The sequence below is a fragment of the Salvia miltiorrhiza genome, chromosome 8 (assembly GCF_028751815.1).
Source record: "Salvia miltiorrhiza cultivar Shanhuang (shh) chromosome 8, IMPLAD_Smil_shh, whole genome shotgun sequence".
NCBI lineage: Eukaryota > Viridiplantae > Streptophyta > Magnoliopsida > Lamiales > Lamiaceae > Salvia > Salvia miltiorrhiza.
Genome location: NC_080394.1, coordinates 57757358 through 57772006, shown reverse-complemented (window position 1 = coordinate 57772006; position 14649 = coordinate 57757358). Strand labels below are relative to the sequence as shown.

Here is a 14649-nt window from a genome sequence, read left to right as displayed (position 1 = left end):
ATTTCTCCTCCCTAATTTCCTAAATAAATTTTTTTTAAAATATATCTATATTTCTCATTTGCTTTAAACATCATCAAAATTAATTCTATTTTCCCAAAAAACAAAAAAACAGTTTCTAATTCTACGTTGCGTCTAATTCCACACAAAAACAATCCATTTCCCAGTTAACGGCGGCGGATGGAACCCGACGGCGGAAAATTCTCCCGCGCCGTATCCACCCGTACCTTGACGGACGTCATCGACGACGAAGGCGCCGACGGCGGCGCAAAGGAGGAGCTGAGGGGGTGGAAGCATTTCAAGGAGAAGATCCGGAGCCACGGCCGCCGCGGCAGCGGCGGCGGCGGCTCCGCCTGGACGTCGACCGTGGCCGTCCCGGCCTCCGACGTCCCCATCCAGACGAGCAAGAAGCGCGTGATGTTCCGCCACGCCTCGGGCCGGGTCAGCGCGGCGCCGGAGTCCGACCCGGGGATGCAGCCCGACATCGCCGCCGTGTCGGACTTCCGCTCCTCGAGCCTGCGGCGGAACTCCAGCGGCGGCCGCAGCGAGCGGAGCGCGAGGTTCGACTCGGACCCCTCGCCGCTGCGGCGGCTGCAGGAGGAGGAGGCGGAGGAGGAGCGGGCGGCCGACGCGGCGGAGGAGGGGGCCGGGGGCGGGGATGAGGGGGCCGGGGGCGGGGCGGAGGAGCAGCCGGTGCAGAAGATGTCGCTGCTGTCGCTGCTGGCGGAGGAGGACGACGAGTACGGGATGGACGAGGAGGACGAGGAGGAGGAGGAGGAGGGCGGCGGCGCCAACATCAGCTGCAGCATTTGCATGGTGAGGCATAAGGGGGCGGCGTTTGAGCCGTGCGGCCATTCGTTTTGCCGGCTTTGCTCGAGGGAGATGTGGGTTCAGGGGGGCAATTGCCCCCTTTGTAATAACTACGTCTTGGAAATTCTAGATATTTTTTAATAATTCAATTTTATTTTTATTGTTTTTTTTTCATTTATAATTTTTTGGTGGATTACTAATGGATATGTTTGTTTGGGAGTTTTAAGTTTTTTGTTCTTTTTCTTTGATGTGGTGAACTCTTTTGAAATTAACAAAGCGATGATAAATATGAAGCAACTAAGAAATACTAGTTCATAGCATGTGATTTTGACATTCCTAAGAAATTGAATGCATTTGAATTTTGGGATGTTTTGGTTTTCATGAGTTTTTATAAAGATTTTGGCCTCAAACATTTAATCATTTCACTATTAAATTGACATGCACATTAATCCATATTTTTTTATTATAGTAAGTCATATTCCCTCCGTCCGCGATATCGTCTCCACATTATGGGCGGGGCGGATTTTAAGAAAAGTGGTGAATAATAGTGGATATTGTAATGAGTGGAGTTTGAGTCCCATTAAGTGAAAGTTTGTATACCCTATTTCTATAAATGAAAATGGAAACGATATCGCGGACGGACCGAAATGATAAATGTGGAAACGATATCGCGGATCGATGAAGTATAATATTTTAACTATCTACGTTAAGGAGAGAGACAAGTTTTCTAGTAGCACAAGTGTAAACACAAATTTTTGTATTTCAATTTGATAAAATACAAAAGCGCGTTACAAAGATAATTTGATAGAATTTGATAGAGTTTTGCGGGTTGCAATCTCTAGGTGATCCTCTGATTCTTCTCTTCCATTTGATTCTTGAACAATCTCCAAGGTTCTCGAAATATTTGATTTGATGACGACAGATCCAAAGGGCTTCAAGCCATGATTTTGAATTGAACATTGAACTTGATTTGATTTGAGAACATTCTTAAAATTTGTAAGAATGCCTTGGAGCTTTTGAACTTGATTTCTTTGGATACTTGAAGATCACTTCAAAGATTCGCAGAAATACTTGAAGATTTGAAGAGATACTTGAAGATTTGAAGATACTTGAATACTTGAAGATTTTGAAGGATACTTGAAGATTTGAATACTAGAATACTTGAAGATTTGAAGGAGACTTGAATGTTAGATAGAATTCTTCAAGATACTTGAATACTTGGAAGAATACTTGAACTCTCCAATTCTCCACCTCTTCCACTTGTGATACTAGAGAGAATTCTTTATGCTCTTCAATCTTCCACTCCTTCAAGTTTTTATTTATGAGCACCCAACACCTCTATTTATAGATTTTAGAGATGAGCTTCATGGGCTTTATGGGCTTTGGGCCTCCATGCATGGGCCTTAGGGCTTTAGGTGTCCATGAGCCCATTAATTCATTTATATTAAATACTAATTATATATCTATTTAATTTGAGATAAAAATCCCATTTTAATAAAATAGAAAATATAATTGAATATTTAATTCATGAATTTACACGTGGCACGATTTAATTCGACGACAAATTTAATTGTCTACAACAAGCAATTGACTCGAGCATAAAATCACTACGTACGTAGAATTTTTTTTCCTTACAATCGCTCTTTATACACAAGGTGTCAAAGTGAAATCGAAACATAATCAAATCCTCTATCGACGAGTTTGCCGCTGACCGACTAGCTCTGTGCCGGTGAATTTTTCGACAAGTTAACACCACCTTCGGAAACAAGCATAGATGAACTTTGAGATGTTTTGATTTTGGTGAGTTTTCATATTTTACTTGATGAATTTCATGTTCTAGTGTGTAGTTTTTATTTTTCTTAAACGTGACACATGTTATATTTGAATCAAACTAATTTTTATTTACAAGTAATTCGCCTAGTAATCAAACGTACAAATTAGAAAAATCAACTCTATGGTTCTAAAAAGAAAAACAACTTTGTTTGATACATTGCGTATCTCTATATACTGTAGTGGGCAAAATTCATATATCCCATTTGAATGAATGTTCATAGTCCAAGTGTTTGGATCAATTCAAAAAATGGAATCAATTCCAATTAATTCAGCCCGTACTTTAGGCCATCAAGGCCCATCGACCCAAACTCTAGATAGGGCAGCGACTTGGGAAAGAAGACTGAAACTAATTAGGGATATCGACTCCACAAATATCGGAATGACTAGGGTTTAAGTAGACATGCCAGCAAAACCCTAGCCGTCAGGTGATCACAGTATAAATAATAACCAACTAGGTCATTCGAGACACACGATCATTCGCACTCCAACACGTTCTCTCACTCTTCTCTGTCCACTCACACTATTCTGCCTCCACGCTCTCAGTCTTAGGTTTTCTGGTGATTAGATCAACCGGGACGACCCAACGGCCCTCGCTTCTTGCTCAATCGCCTTCAACTCCGTCGACCAGATCGACCCGATTTACTCTTTCATTGACTTTCAATTGCTTTCAATACGACTTTTATTAATATTGTTTACTGACTTGAGCGTCAGAGGTCCTTCCATCGACACCCCCATCGGTGCTCCAAAAAGGACTCTAACGTTGTTCGTGTTTCAGGCTGCTAGTGCCCATCGTATCGGACGACCCCAACGTCCTTATCCGTAATCGTTGGATTCATCCCCAACATATACAATGTTATAAATGAATAATTTTGTGTTGTTTTTTTGATAATAGTTGATGACATCATAATGTAATGCAATTCATAATCGTATCACAACAAAATCAAAATCTAAATTGCTCAACTATCTCTAAATTTAGGTAGTAGTATTTGGTAACGGTCCAACTTGACAATTATGTTCACATCATAATTGGCTTTTTTTAATCATAATTATAATATAAGAGCTTTGTGCTAGAAATTAAAATTGCAACGTCAAAAGCATGGATAATGACAATAGCTAGCTTCTATTTTCTCACACGAAATCTTATCATTCTAGCTTCATCTTTTATTTTAGCATCATTAATATCATTATTATATATTTTATATATCTTTTTTTTACTTGATATATTTTATATATCTAATGACATCATAAATATATACCCAAAATTTATTAACGGAATATAAACAAGCTAACTAATTCGAACTTTACGTATGTGTCGTGGCCGTGTGTATACTACATATATATCAAGTTCCACACAACTCAATATTAGAATTATTTTTTTAAATACTGAAATTGAATTTCATATTGCAATAAAAAACCTAAATATAAATCAATCTAATATAAATTAAATTAAATTAAATTAGATAAATTAAATATAAATTAAATTAAATTAGTACAAGCTAATATTACGATAAAAAAACTAAACTAGTACAAATTAAATTTCATACTTCAAACAAATCAAGCTAATATAAATTAAATTAAATATTTAGATAAATGAAAATACAACCCACACAGCCCAATAGAAGTTGAGTATACGATCTTTATCAATCTATAAATTATTAATCTCCAAGCTCATCATGACATCACATGTTTATCAATTAGAGTACATGTTTATAAATAATTAAACTTAAGGAGTTTATTAACTTTATATAGCTTAAATGTGGGCCTAATTATCCTTAATTTCAAAGCAAAAACGATTCGAACCGTGACACATCAACGTCACTCGATGACAGTTCATTGCCTCATAATTAATTGATCAATAATTCCAAACCAAAATTTGCAAATTTAGCCCACTCCTAAATTAGGACATTAATTTTTTTCCTAAAATAAGAAGTTTTGTGTGTGTGTGTGTGTGTGTGTGTGTATGCAATTAGTTATGGGTGACGAGAGCATGGACCAAATTTAATAGCGTGAAGATAAGTTTGAAGCTGATGATCACACAACACTTGCCCAGCTTGTTTTAAGCAATCACACTTAAGAAAAAAAGCTGTCGATATAGTGCCTCTCTCTCTCTCTCCATCTTTCTCTCTCTATATGACTATATATAACACTCACATGCATGAAATTTGATATAGAATTAGGGTTTCTCTTTCTCATGCATTTTCACAAAGATGGGTTCTTGTAAGTTCACTTTTCTTGCACTTCTCTACGTCTTCGGATCGACGGTGGATGCCGCATTCCGCGATGTACCGTTCGATGATATTTACGACGTCGTTTGGGGTGGCGACCATGTTATGTTCCTCAATGAACGCAGAGATGCTCAGCTTTGGATGGATCCCAATTCCGGTTCGAATATTGATATGTATTTTATTTGAATACGTCATTTTATACTCCTTCCGTCCCACTTATAATGACATACCTTTTTTTTTAATTTATCCAATTTATAATGACAGCTTTCTAAAAATAGTACGTGGTCTTTATCCACTTTACATTCTTATATAACATCGTATTCTTAATCTCGGTGTCCATTTTTATTGTGCCATTATAAATAGGGCAGAGTGAGTATATTTAATATTGTATGTTATTAGATAATGTGACCATAATGCTTACAAGTAGTACATAACAAATCATATGAATTAATGTTTTAATCTTGTATGTTGTTGTATATTTTCTTGATTAAATTGAGTGTGTGTGTATATATATATAGATGATCATTTCACACTGATAAATTAAATGACATGTGAGATTAAATCTAATGTACAATATATTTGTGTATGCAGGTGCTGGATTTGGATCAAAGCTAAATTATGGATCAGGATTCTTTCACATGAGAATCAAGCTTCCCAATAAGGACTCTGCAGGAGTCGTTACAGCATTTTATGTACACTGATCCACTCATTTTTTTCTTATTTTTCTTTATATAGTATTATTTTGACGTGGAAAAAATCATTACTGTTTTAAAATTTGATTATATCTGTATATATTAATGGATTAGTTATCGCGAGGGCTACATTTTTTTTCCCGCCAAATCGTGAGAATATTGCACACTACATTGATAAGAAATTAACTGCATTGAAAAGCTGGAATTTTCGCCCCTGATGAAATTCGAACTCAAGTGATGTATTCATCCACGCATCAACAAAAAAATATCCGTGCTCGAAGGATTGAAAATAGTGCTCGCGTTCATAATTAAAATAAGGATTTTCATTTGAACCTCCTCCCATATAACGTGGTTTAATTTCGTTTCATATTCAGATAGCTCATTGGGCCATAAATTTAACTTTTTTATTTATTTTTGGCTACATAATTTGCAGCTAACTTCAAACTCAAGCAAGCATGATGAGATAGATTTTGAATTCTTGGGCAATAGAGAAGGTAAACCAATCACATTGCAAACAAATGTGTTTGCAGAAGGGATGGGAGATAGAGAACAAAGGACCTTGCTATGGTTTGATCCCACTGCTGATTTCCACACTTACAAACTCCTATGGAACCTTCACCAGATAGTGTAAGAACTAAGAACACTCTCTCTCATCAAATAATTATTCTTGCATAATTATACTTTATGGTTTGACATTTGGCTCGTGTTTTGAAAATAATCGGAACTTTCTACTTTCGTATTTTTTTAAAAGGTCATACCATTTTTCAAACTCGACCCAAAATTCAGGTCACGGATTATAATTACCCCTTAATATATTCCGTTCAAGTCATAATCTATTGCTCATAATTGGCATTTCAAAATACATATTACTAGTATATATATCTCTTCTACTCTATGTATAATAGCATTAAATTAATTAATTTATTTAAATTATTTTAAATTCTACATGGACAATGTTCTGACTAGGGTATTCAGAAACAAGCTTAACATATTATACTTTATGGTTTGACCTTTGGCTCGTGTTTTGAGAACACTCGTTATTTTCAACTTTCGTATTTTCTTAAAAGGTCATACCATTTTGCAAACTCGACCCAAAAATCAGGTCACGAATTACAATTAACCCTTAATATTTCGTTCAAATCATAATCTACGCCTCATAATTGTCATTTCAAAATACATATTAGTAGTATATATATTCTGCCTGCTCTATACACAGTAACATTAAATTGATCGCTTTACATAAATTATTCTAGATTCTACGTGGACAATATTCCGATTAGGGTGTTCAGAAACAAGCAGGACATCGGGGTTCCGTATCCGAACCAGCCAATGCGCATTCAGGTGAGCTTGTGGAATGGAGAAGACTGGGCAACAGATGGAGGGAAGACCAAGATCGACTGGTCTCATGCACCATTTGTTGCCCATTTTCAAGGTTTTGGTTTTGGTGCATGCCCAGTGCCTAAAAACACCATAGATGTTGAAGGTTGCTATGATTCCAAGTATTGGTGGAATGGTAGCAAATATTGGAAGTTGAGTGGCAAGGAGCAAAGGCTATTTGAGGAAGTGAGGGACAAGTATATGAATTATGACTATTGTAATGACACAAATAGGCATGCTACTACTCCACCTGAGTGTGAATTCAATAAATGAAATTATTATTATTATTATTATTATTATTATTATTATTATTATTATTATTATTATTATTATTATTATTATTATTATTATGTGCGTGTATGTTGATTAGTTCTTGAGAAGTTATTGCGTTTTGTTATTGTATTTTCTACTATGGGATTATTGTAATTAATTTACTTCAAAGTTCGGAGTGGGTTAATGTGAAATGATTGATTTAGATGCTCATGAAATCTACACGTGTCGGTATTTTATTTGTTTTTATCATTTACCGCCGTATTTATTTGGTGTTAGTTCTGTATTTTTTTTGGGCGGGGGGGGAGTCGATAAAATAATAAATCGATTTACAGAATTTGGTAAAAAATATGGTAGAGTATAATCTTTCTGTTATAAAAAGGTCATACCATTTTTCAAACTCGACCCAAAAATCAGGTCACGGATTATTATTACCCCTTAATATTCCGTTCAAGTCATAATCTACAGCTCATAATTGGCATTTCAAAATACATATTAGTAGTATATAAATCTCTTCTACTCTATGTATAATAGCATTAAATTAATCAATTTATTTAAATTATTTTAAATTCTATGTGGACAATGTTCTGACTAGGGTATTCAGAAACAAGCTTAACATATTATACTTTATGGTTTGACCTTTGGCTTGTGTTTTGAGAACACTCGGTATTTTCTACTTTCGTATTTTCTTAAAAGGTCATACAATTTTGCAAACTCGACCCAAAAATCAGGTCATGAATTACAATAAACCCTTAATATTTCGTTCAAATCATAATCTACGCCTCATAATTGACATTTCAAAATAGATATTAGTAGCATATATATTCCACCTGCTCTATACACAGTAGCATTAGATTGATCGGTTTATTTAAATTATTCTAGATTCTACGTGGACAATATTTCGATCAGGGTGTTCAGAAACAAGCAGGACATCGGGGTTCCGTATCCGAACCAGCCAATGCGCATTCAGGTGAGCTTGTGGAATGGAGAAGACTGGGCAACAGATGGAGGGAAGACCAAGATCGACTGGTCTCATGCACCATTTGTTGCCCATTTTCAAGGTTTTGGTTTTGGTGCATGCCCAGTGCCTAAAAACACCATAGATGTTGAAGGTTGCTATGATTCCAAGTATTGGTGGAATGGTAGCAAATATTGGAAGTTGAGTGGCAAGGAGCAAAGGCTATTTGAGGAAGTGAGGGACAAGTATATGAATTATGACTATTGTGATGACACAAATAGGCATGCTACTACTCCACCTGAGTGTGAATTCAATAAATAAAATTATTATTATTATTATTATTATTATTATTATTATTATTATTATTATTATTATTATTATTATTATTATTGTTATGAATTATGATGTGTGTGTATGTTGATTAGTTCTTGAGAAGTTATTGTGTTTTGTTCTTGTATTTTCTACTATGGGATTATTGTAATTAATTTACTTCAAAGTTCGGAGTGGGTTAATGAGAAATGATTTGATTTATATGCTCACGAAATCTACACGTGTCAGTATTTTATTTGTCTTCATTTTATGTTGATTCTGTATTTTTTTGAGGAGTAAATAGATTTACAGAACTGGTTAAAAAAATATACTGTTATTAACTCACTAATATGTAAATTGCGAAATGGGCCGTGGGCTGAGGTGTGAGCCAACCACCAATATGAGTTTGAATGCTGTTGAAATTGGCTAAAATCAAAATATATTCGAATTGCATATTGGATCAAATTTATTTTACAAATAATCCTTTTTTCTCATAATTTCTTTGAGTTTTGAAAATCAACATGTTTATGTTAAGTTGTGCAATGGACCACTTTGGTGCAAGTACATTGTAATTAACCATACAAGGAATTAAAATCGCGTTTGATTTGATGGATGAGACAAATAAGATTGATAAAATTAATAGGATTGAATGAATAATTAAATAACCCACCCAACTTTGGGGGTGATAAATAATCACTCATTTAAATGATTAAATAAGGGCCGAGTTATCAATTACGGGTCCAATCATGCAAACCTAAAGCTTAATTAATGTGTATTATTTTATCAATCATGCCTTATCACTAAAACGATGCGCCTTTTTAGTGAATTCTGCCGCTTTCATCTTACTAATTTTGACCACCTCATTTTTCACACACGAATTATTTTGCTGCTAGCACACCCCTATCTATACTAGGCATACAAAATATGTCTATCTTAACTTACAAAAAGCATACAATGTTGTTAGGCATTTCAAGAATACACCCCAAGCTATGATCTGGGCAAGGAATCTAGCATCTTCTGTGTGAAATTTGTACCTTAATCTTTTTTAGCTTTCCATGCTTTGTACTTTCTGCTTTCTTGCTTGTACCTTTTCCATTCTCGAAGGGCTGCCAGAAGCACGTGCAGTGAAACCGGCAGAAAAAAGGGCTGTTTGGAACAAGACAACAGATAATTAGGTTGCTACATCAACTGCATATATATCTAAATGATCTACGACAAAGTCGAGCCTAGACGATATGTTCATTTGGGGATCTAGGCATTAGCAAGAACTCCCTCGAAAAAGTGGAGAATCATCTTATGGAAGAAATGGACAGATTAAGGAAGTCGGTGTTAAAGAAAGAACTGAGGTATGAGTAGAGAGAAGTTGTGTGGGAACCAAAATATAAGGGTGTTAAAGAACGAACCGAGTAGACAGCAAAGCAGTGCTCAAATGAGTAGTAGCTCACAGACATCATGGATGGGTGATAAAAAGCATCCTCCGCAAAGGACCTAGCTCGTCTTGAGGATACTGACACAAAAAGATATATAAGCAATTGGTTAGAAGTAGAACATTTCTGCATTTCAACGGAGAAATTATGCTTCCTCGGAACTGCAATTTATGGATTATACAGCATACCGGCAGAAGAGTCATAAATTCCATCAGACACGTTGCTCAAAGCCAATTTCGCAGCTTCAAGAGAGTACCTCACCTGCTCAATAACGTTCAGAAGATAAATGGAGTAAACTTCATTGCCAGACACAAGTAACGACCAAAACTGCATTGGTAGGAATCTAGACCAATAGATATTCCAAGAACAGTGATGGAATTAGGTGTCATATATTTTACTAAACTAAAATCAACCAGCATACAAATAAACCATATATTAATATATTCAAATGGGATTCAGATGAATGTAATTCTTATTAGGAAATATTCACCTGTTCTCCTATTTCCTCCTTAATAATCATTCTTGGAAGTGATTGGACCTGCATAAGTATCTTGGGTGTAGTACAGACAAGGACATACACTGAAACTATAAGCAAAGAAAGAAAGAAATGACATACCAGTCGAGAAAGTGATCCAAGAGTTGTGGTGCATTGAATAAGGTTAAAACATGTGTGCTGCCGCGATAATACATCCAATTCCCTTATAAGCAGAAAGTACACATGCTATCAGTTTTCAAGCAGACAATTATTCGTTACAATACATAAATTAATTAAGCGGGAATATGTGACTGTGTGTGAAGGGACAGTTTCCAAACACCTCCAACATGTTTTAGGAAAAGCATAATGAAAAAATATGTTCATTCTAAGTGGCATTTAAATTTGTCACTAATCCTTCTATTCCCATTTAGCATTTTATGACTAGAACTACAGAAACCACATCTAATTACAAGTTTTATGTCATTATTGCCATGTCATGAGTGACCAGCTTATAAAGTTGCTTACCATTCCGTGAAGCCACTTTCACTGGTCAAAAGTCGTATTGTGCCTGATGCATCACGAAAGGTGCCTTTGGACTTCAGACCAAAGAGTTGCCGCAGCTGGCCTATGAAGACTTCAAAGATTTTCCTCAAGTCCTGTTGTCATAATTGAGGATATTAATATATTATACTCGTGGTAAAGTTCCTTCTACTTAATCTAATATCTGTCTCGTAGCTTAGCTAAAAACTTAGTGTAAATAACGTAGGCAAACTAGTCGGCTTACATAACTTTTACTCGCTCCTGGAAAAATATGAACAGAAAAAGATGGAAAAAGGAAAAAAACATAATACTTTGAAACATTAACACAATGACATGAGAATTCAAAATAAGATCACTCATTTTAGTGAGTTATTATCTTATCACTAACAATGGCAACTGACCTCAGAAGAAATCTTATGCCTGACAAGAGTCTCCATTTTCGAACCATTCAAACAAGCCGCAGGGTTCCAAACAACAACACTTCCCCACATCTGAAAAATTGGCATATAAGGAAAAATTAAATTTGATGGGTAAAACACAGTAAAGAAACAATGATTTAAAACAAACTTGACTCACCGGGGATATAAAGCCATTTGATTTGGAAATTTTCCCATTAGGGAGCTGCAAAAGAAGAGGACACTCTGTTGCAGATGGCACATACCTGGGGGAACAAATAGAACCACAAGAAAAGGCAACTACATTCAATAGTTTCTAAAAGGATGACGGACTAATTCAGGATATTGGATATCAATCAGATTAGCTGTAGGTAGATGCAAACAATCTTATGATTTCAAGGTTTCCCTTAAGTTACTATTCTCATATTTGATATCATTACCCGTTCAAACTCGAGAGGTTTAGGTGTTACATTACATTTGACTAAAGTACTTCAAGATTATAAACTAAACACAAATTGGCAGCAGTAATATCACATAATTTTACAAATACTAGTAACAATGAAAAGCAATAATGAGTTAAAGATTATACACCACAAGATGGAGGATCTTCGAACGCCCTCCTGCTGCTACTGATGTATCCAAATGCCACTCATTTGAGTTTACCTACAATATCTGGACAGATAAGCATTTTGACGACAAGTTCAAAAATAATAACTTAATGGCCATTTCATGATAGAATAAGCGTGATCATGACCTGGACCAATAATTTCAGCAATTATAAACAGTTATGATAGAAATCACACAGAGAGTTAGTCATGCACCATGATTTGACAGGCTTACTAGAGAAATGCTGTAGTACTAAAAGATACAGTTCTTCAGCAAAAGAAAAATAAAGGCAAGTGTTATACTGTCCTATGGTGCTTCCCTCAACCCTCTACATGCATTAATTGCAAAAAATTAAGAAAGTTAATAAGTTCATAACAGAGAACTGATGCTGCGAGCATGCATCAGCTCATTTTCTAATTAGTTGTAGATAGAAGGAAATACTATATCATATGCATCCACATATATAAACTGCACAATAATTTGGACTTTTTTTCTTACACTAGGATACCCAAAGAGAAAGTGTTGAGAGAACATACAAAGAAAGGAAGATCTTTAGTAGTGAAAATATAGCTCCCCAGCTTTTCATCCCAGTAAGAAAACGAAGACTTTGGAGTGTGGTACAAGACCTGTTCATTCACCAAACATGGCACAATCTGTTAATTGAACTGGAATGAAGATTTCAGTAGATACAAAGCCTAAACAAGGAGTTCAACAAATATAATTCTAAACTTTATAATTTACCACAAGCATTCTCTTAAACACTAATAGACACGAACAACACTGGGGGTGCTATGTTGTTGGGGGTGGGGGGAGGAAAATAAAATATGAAAGAAAGCTTGAGCATGACCTGACTCTCCACGCTTATATCTGCTAGAGGCTTCAAAGACTCGAGTATTGGAGCCAAGAGATTATCATCTATCTCTTGGAATTCCCTGCAGAAACAAGTGATTGAAATGGACACTTTTCAGTTTACAGTAGTGAAGTGGATTCAAACATAAGCTACAACTGACACTCTACCATGGCATTCAATGAAGAATCAACAAAACCTAGCAGTATAACCAGACACCGTAAATAAAACATCGGCCAAAAATACCATGCAACTAAGGAATACTAACAGTGTTGTCATAAAAACAAGATACTGCAAGAACTTGATAACAATATTCACATCATGAGCAAATTTTCTAAGAAAATCTCATCAAAATAAGTTTTATACCAGTCATAGGTCCAATCGTGTGGATCAGCATTCAGCAAATTAAATGAAAGCACGATCTTCCCATCTGCCCCCACAGGCATAAACTCCCCACTAATTGACCCTTCCTCTTTTCCACCATTCACAAATGCTTTCACAAATACCTCGGCCACCTTCTTCACTGCCTCCTCTTCTGAAACCCTACCCACAATCCACCCATGCCTATACTTCCCAACAACTGCACTCACATCCTTCTGTCCTTCCCTCCTCACCACTATCACTGTATAAACCTTTCCACCATTGCTACGACTACTAGTTTCATCCACCAATGAATGCAAATACTCATCGAACAACTCATCGTTATTTTCCCTTGAATGCTCATACTTGTTCAGCTCACTCAGCGCTCCACACTTCCAGCTGAAATCATTGTCACTACGAAAACAATCCGCACCATTTTCTACGACTACAGAAACAGATGAATTATAGCTACAAGCACCACAAGATGTCGAATCCTTGGCTGCGACTTTCCGCATTTGATGTTCAATCTTAACCGATAATTCATTAGCATTAAATGAAGATCCTCCCGTACCAACAAATACTGCTCGGAATTTGCAAGGAAATTGCAGCGGATTCGACTCAACCGCGGCGGACAAATCATCAATTTCTCGGAACGGCAGCGGCGATCTATAGATTTCTACTGATGTTAACAAAAATGGAAGACCTACAGTTGCAGAAAATAGCAGAAACCTATAAACAACTACAATATTAAACGATGAAACAGAGTGATAGTGAGAATTTGCGATGATTCGTACCTAACAGGAAAGAGAAGAGAACAGTGAGGGTGAGAGCGAGGCGTTTCAGTCCTGGCTTGGTTTTGCGGGGACAATCTGGTTCTGGATTTTCGAGCTTGGGGGCGGAGGACGGCGGAGCTTCGGCGATTTCAGCCGTCGGCGGCGGAGTTGGAGCGCTGGTGGCGGCCATTTTCGTTCTACTCGAGCTATTCGCAGCTGAGAAAAGCGCTCATTTTCTTCGGTTATTTAGATTGAAGCTAAGAATTTCAAATCAGTAGTGATTAAATATTTATATTTTATATTATAATTAAAATAAACTACTATATTAATTATATTTCATTGATCAAAAATTGTAATCTTAATTTTAAATTAATGAAAAAAAAATTGTTTCATTTTTGTTATGGTGAAAAGCTTAATCTTAATACTTCTACCAAGAGCATTTAGCAAACAAAACAAATAAAACGATCATAATTTCTACAAATTGATTAAATGATTAATTTTGAATGCATTTTTAATAATTCGAATTAAAAAGTGATCGTGCCTAATAATAAAACCGTTTCACTCTCCCTTTCATTTTACTAACAAGCTTTCCATTATATTTATACATGTATTTATCCTTATTAGAGTTGTCAAAAGTGATCTGACTCGATGATTTGGTCTAATTTTAATCGGCCTAAATCGATCGAGCCACAAAATCTTCGATCCGATTTAAATTTTTTGTGAAAGATATTGTTTTTTGGGCCGGGCTAATTGGT

The 14649-nt window shown here is 36.0% G+C and overlaps 4 protein-coding genes across 6 annotated transcripts; 3 read left to right on the top strand and 1 right to left on the bottom strand.

Moving 5' to 3' along the window:
* Positions 1-177: 177 nt before the first annotated feature.
* LOC130998825 (uncharacterized) lies at positions 178-948 on the top strand. Its single transcript, XM_057924229.1, has one exon. It carries the CDS (start codon positions 178-180, stop codon positions 946-948), a length of 771 nt encoding a protein of 256 aa, XP_057780212.1.
* Positions 949-4796: 3848 nt separating this feature from the next.
* Positions 4797-7230, top strand: LOC130999518 (xyloglucan endotransglucosylase/hydrolase protein 3-like). 2 transcript variants are annotated; one of them, XM_057925058.1, is made up of 4 exons: positions 4797-5022; positions 5457-5557; positions 5991-6184; positions 6838-7230. In XM_057925058.1, exons 1-4 carry the CDS (start codon positions 4848-4850, stop codon positions 7205-7207), a joined length of 840 nt encoding a protein of 279 aa, XP_057781041.1. In that variant the 5' UTR covers positions 4797-4847; the 3' UTR covers positions 7208-7230. The 2 variants fall into 2 exon arrangements, with proteins under 2 accessions (XP_057781041.1, XP_057781040.1); XM_057925057.1 differs by having other exon boundaries at positions 4799-5022; positions 6811-7230.
* Positions 7231-8162: 932 nt separating this feature from the next.
* On the top strand, positions 8163-8483 carry LOC130998824 (xyloglucan endotransglucosylase/hydrolase protein 3-like). Its single transcript, XM_057924228.1, has one exon. It carries the CDS (start codon positions 8163-8165, stop codon positions 8481-8483), a length of 321 nt encoding a protein of 106 aa, XP_057780211.1.
* A 904-nt stretch (positions 8484-9387) lies between these two features.
* On the bottom strand, positions 9388-14214 carry LOC130999517 (uncharacterized). Of its 2 annotated transcripts, XM_057925055.1 has the most exons (13): positions 13916-14214; positions 13128-13824; positions 12762-12846; positions 12451-12540; positions 11898-11971; positions 11490-11574; positions 11315-11404; positions 10899-11029; positions 10515-10596; positions 10389-10436; positions 10087-10159; positions 9875-9978; positions 9388-9617 (listed from the first exon to the last, which is right to left on the bottom strand). In XM_057925055.1, the coding sequence occupies exons 1-13, from the start codon at positions 14082-14084 to the stop codon at positions 9507-9509; spliced, it is 1839 nt and encodes a 612-aa protein (XP_057781038.1). In that variant the 5' UTR covers positions 14085-14214; the 3' UTR covers positions 9388-9506. The 2 variants fall into 2 exon arrangements, with proteins under 2 accessions (XP_057781038.1, XP_057781039.1); XM_057925056.1 differs by lacking the exons at positions 9388-9617; positions 9875-9978 and having other exon boundaries at positions 10155-10241; positions 13916-14164.
* Between the last annotated feature and the right edge of the window lie 435 nt (positions 14215-14649).

Excerpts from the sequence above, each read along its gene's own strand:
- LOC130998824 (XM_057924228.1), top strand. The coding sequence starts at position 8,163 with ATGCGCATTCAGGTGAGCTTGTGGAATGGAGAAGACTGGGCAACAGAT.
- LOC130999518 (XM_057925057.1), top strand. The coding sequence starts at position 4,848 with ATGGGTTCTTGTAAGTTCACTTTTCTTGCACTTCTCTACGTCTTCGGA. Across the intron at positions 5,023-5,456 it reads TTGGATGGATCCCAATTCCG|GTGCTGGATTTGGATCAAAG; the intron begins GTTCGAATATTG and ends TTGTGTATGCAG. Across the intron at positions 5,558-5,990 it reads GAGTCGTTACAGCATTTTAT|CTAACTTCAAACTCAAGCAA; the intron begins GTACACTGATCC and ends CATAATTTGCAG.
- LOC130999517 (XM_057925055.1), bottom strand. The coding sequence starts at position 14,084 with ATGGCCGCCACCAGCGCTCCAACTCCGCCGCCGACGGCTGAAATCGCC. Across the intron at positions 9,979-10,086 it reads AATTTATGACTCTTCTGCCG|TATCCTCAAGACGAGCTAGG; the intron begins GTATGCTGTATA and ends TTTTTGTGTCAG. Across the intron at positions 9,618-9,874 it reads ACTGCTTTGCTGTCTACTCG|CCCTTTTTTCTGCCGGTTTC; the intron begins GTTCGTTCTTTA and ends TGTTCCAAACAG.
- LOC130998825 (XM_057924229.1), top strand. The coding sequence starts at position 178 with ATGGAACCCGACGGCGGAAAATTCTCCCGCGCCGTATCCACCCGTACC.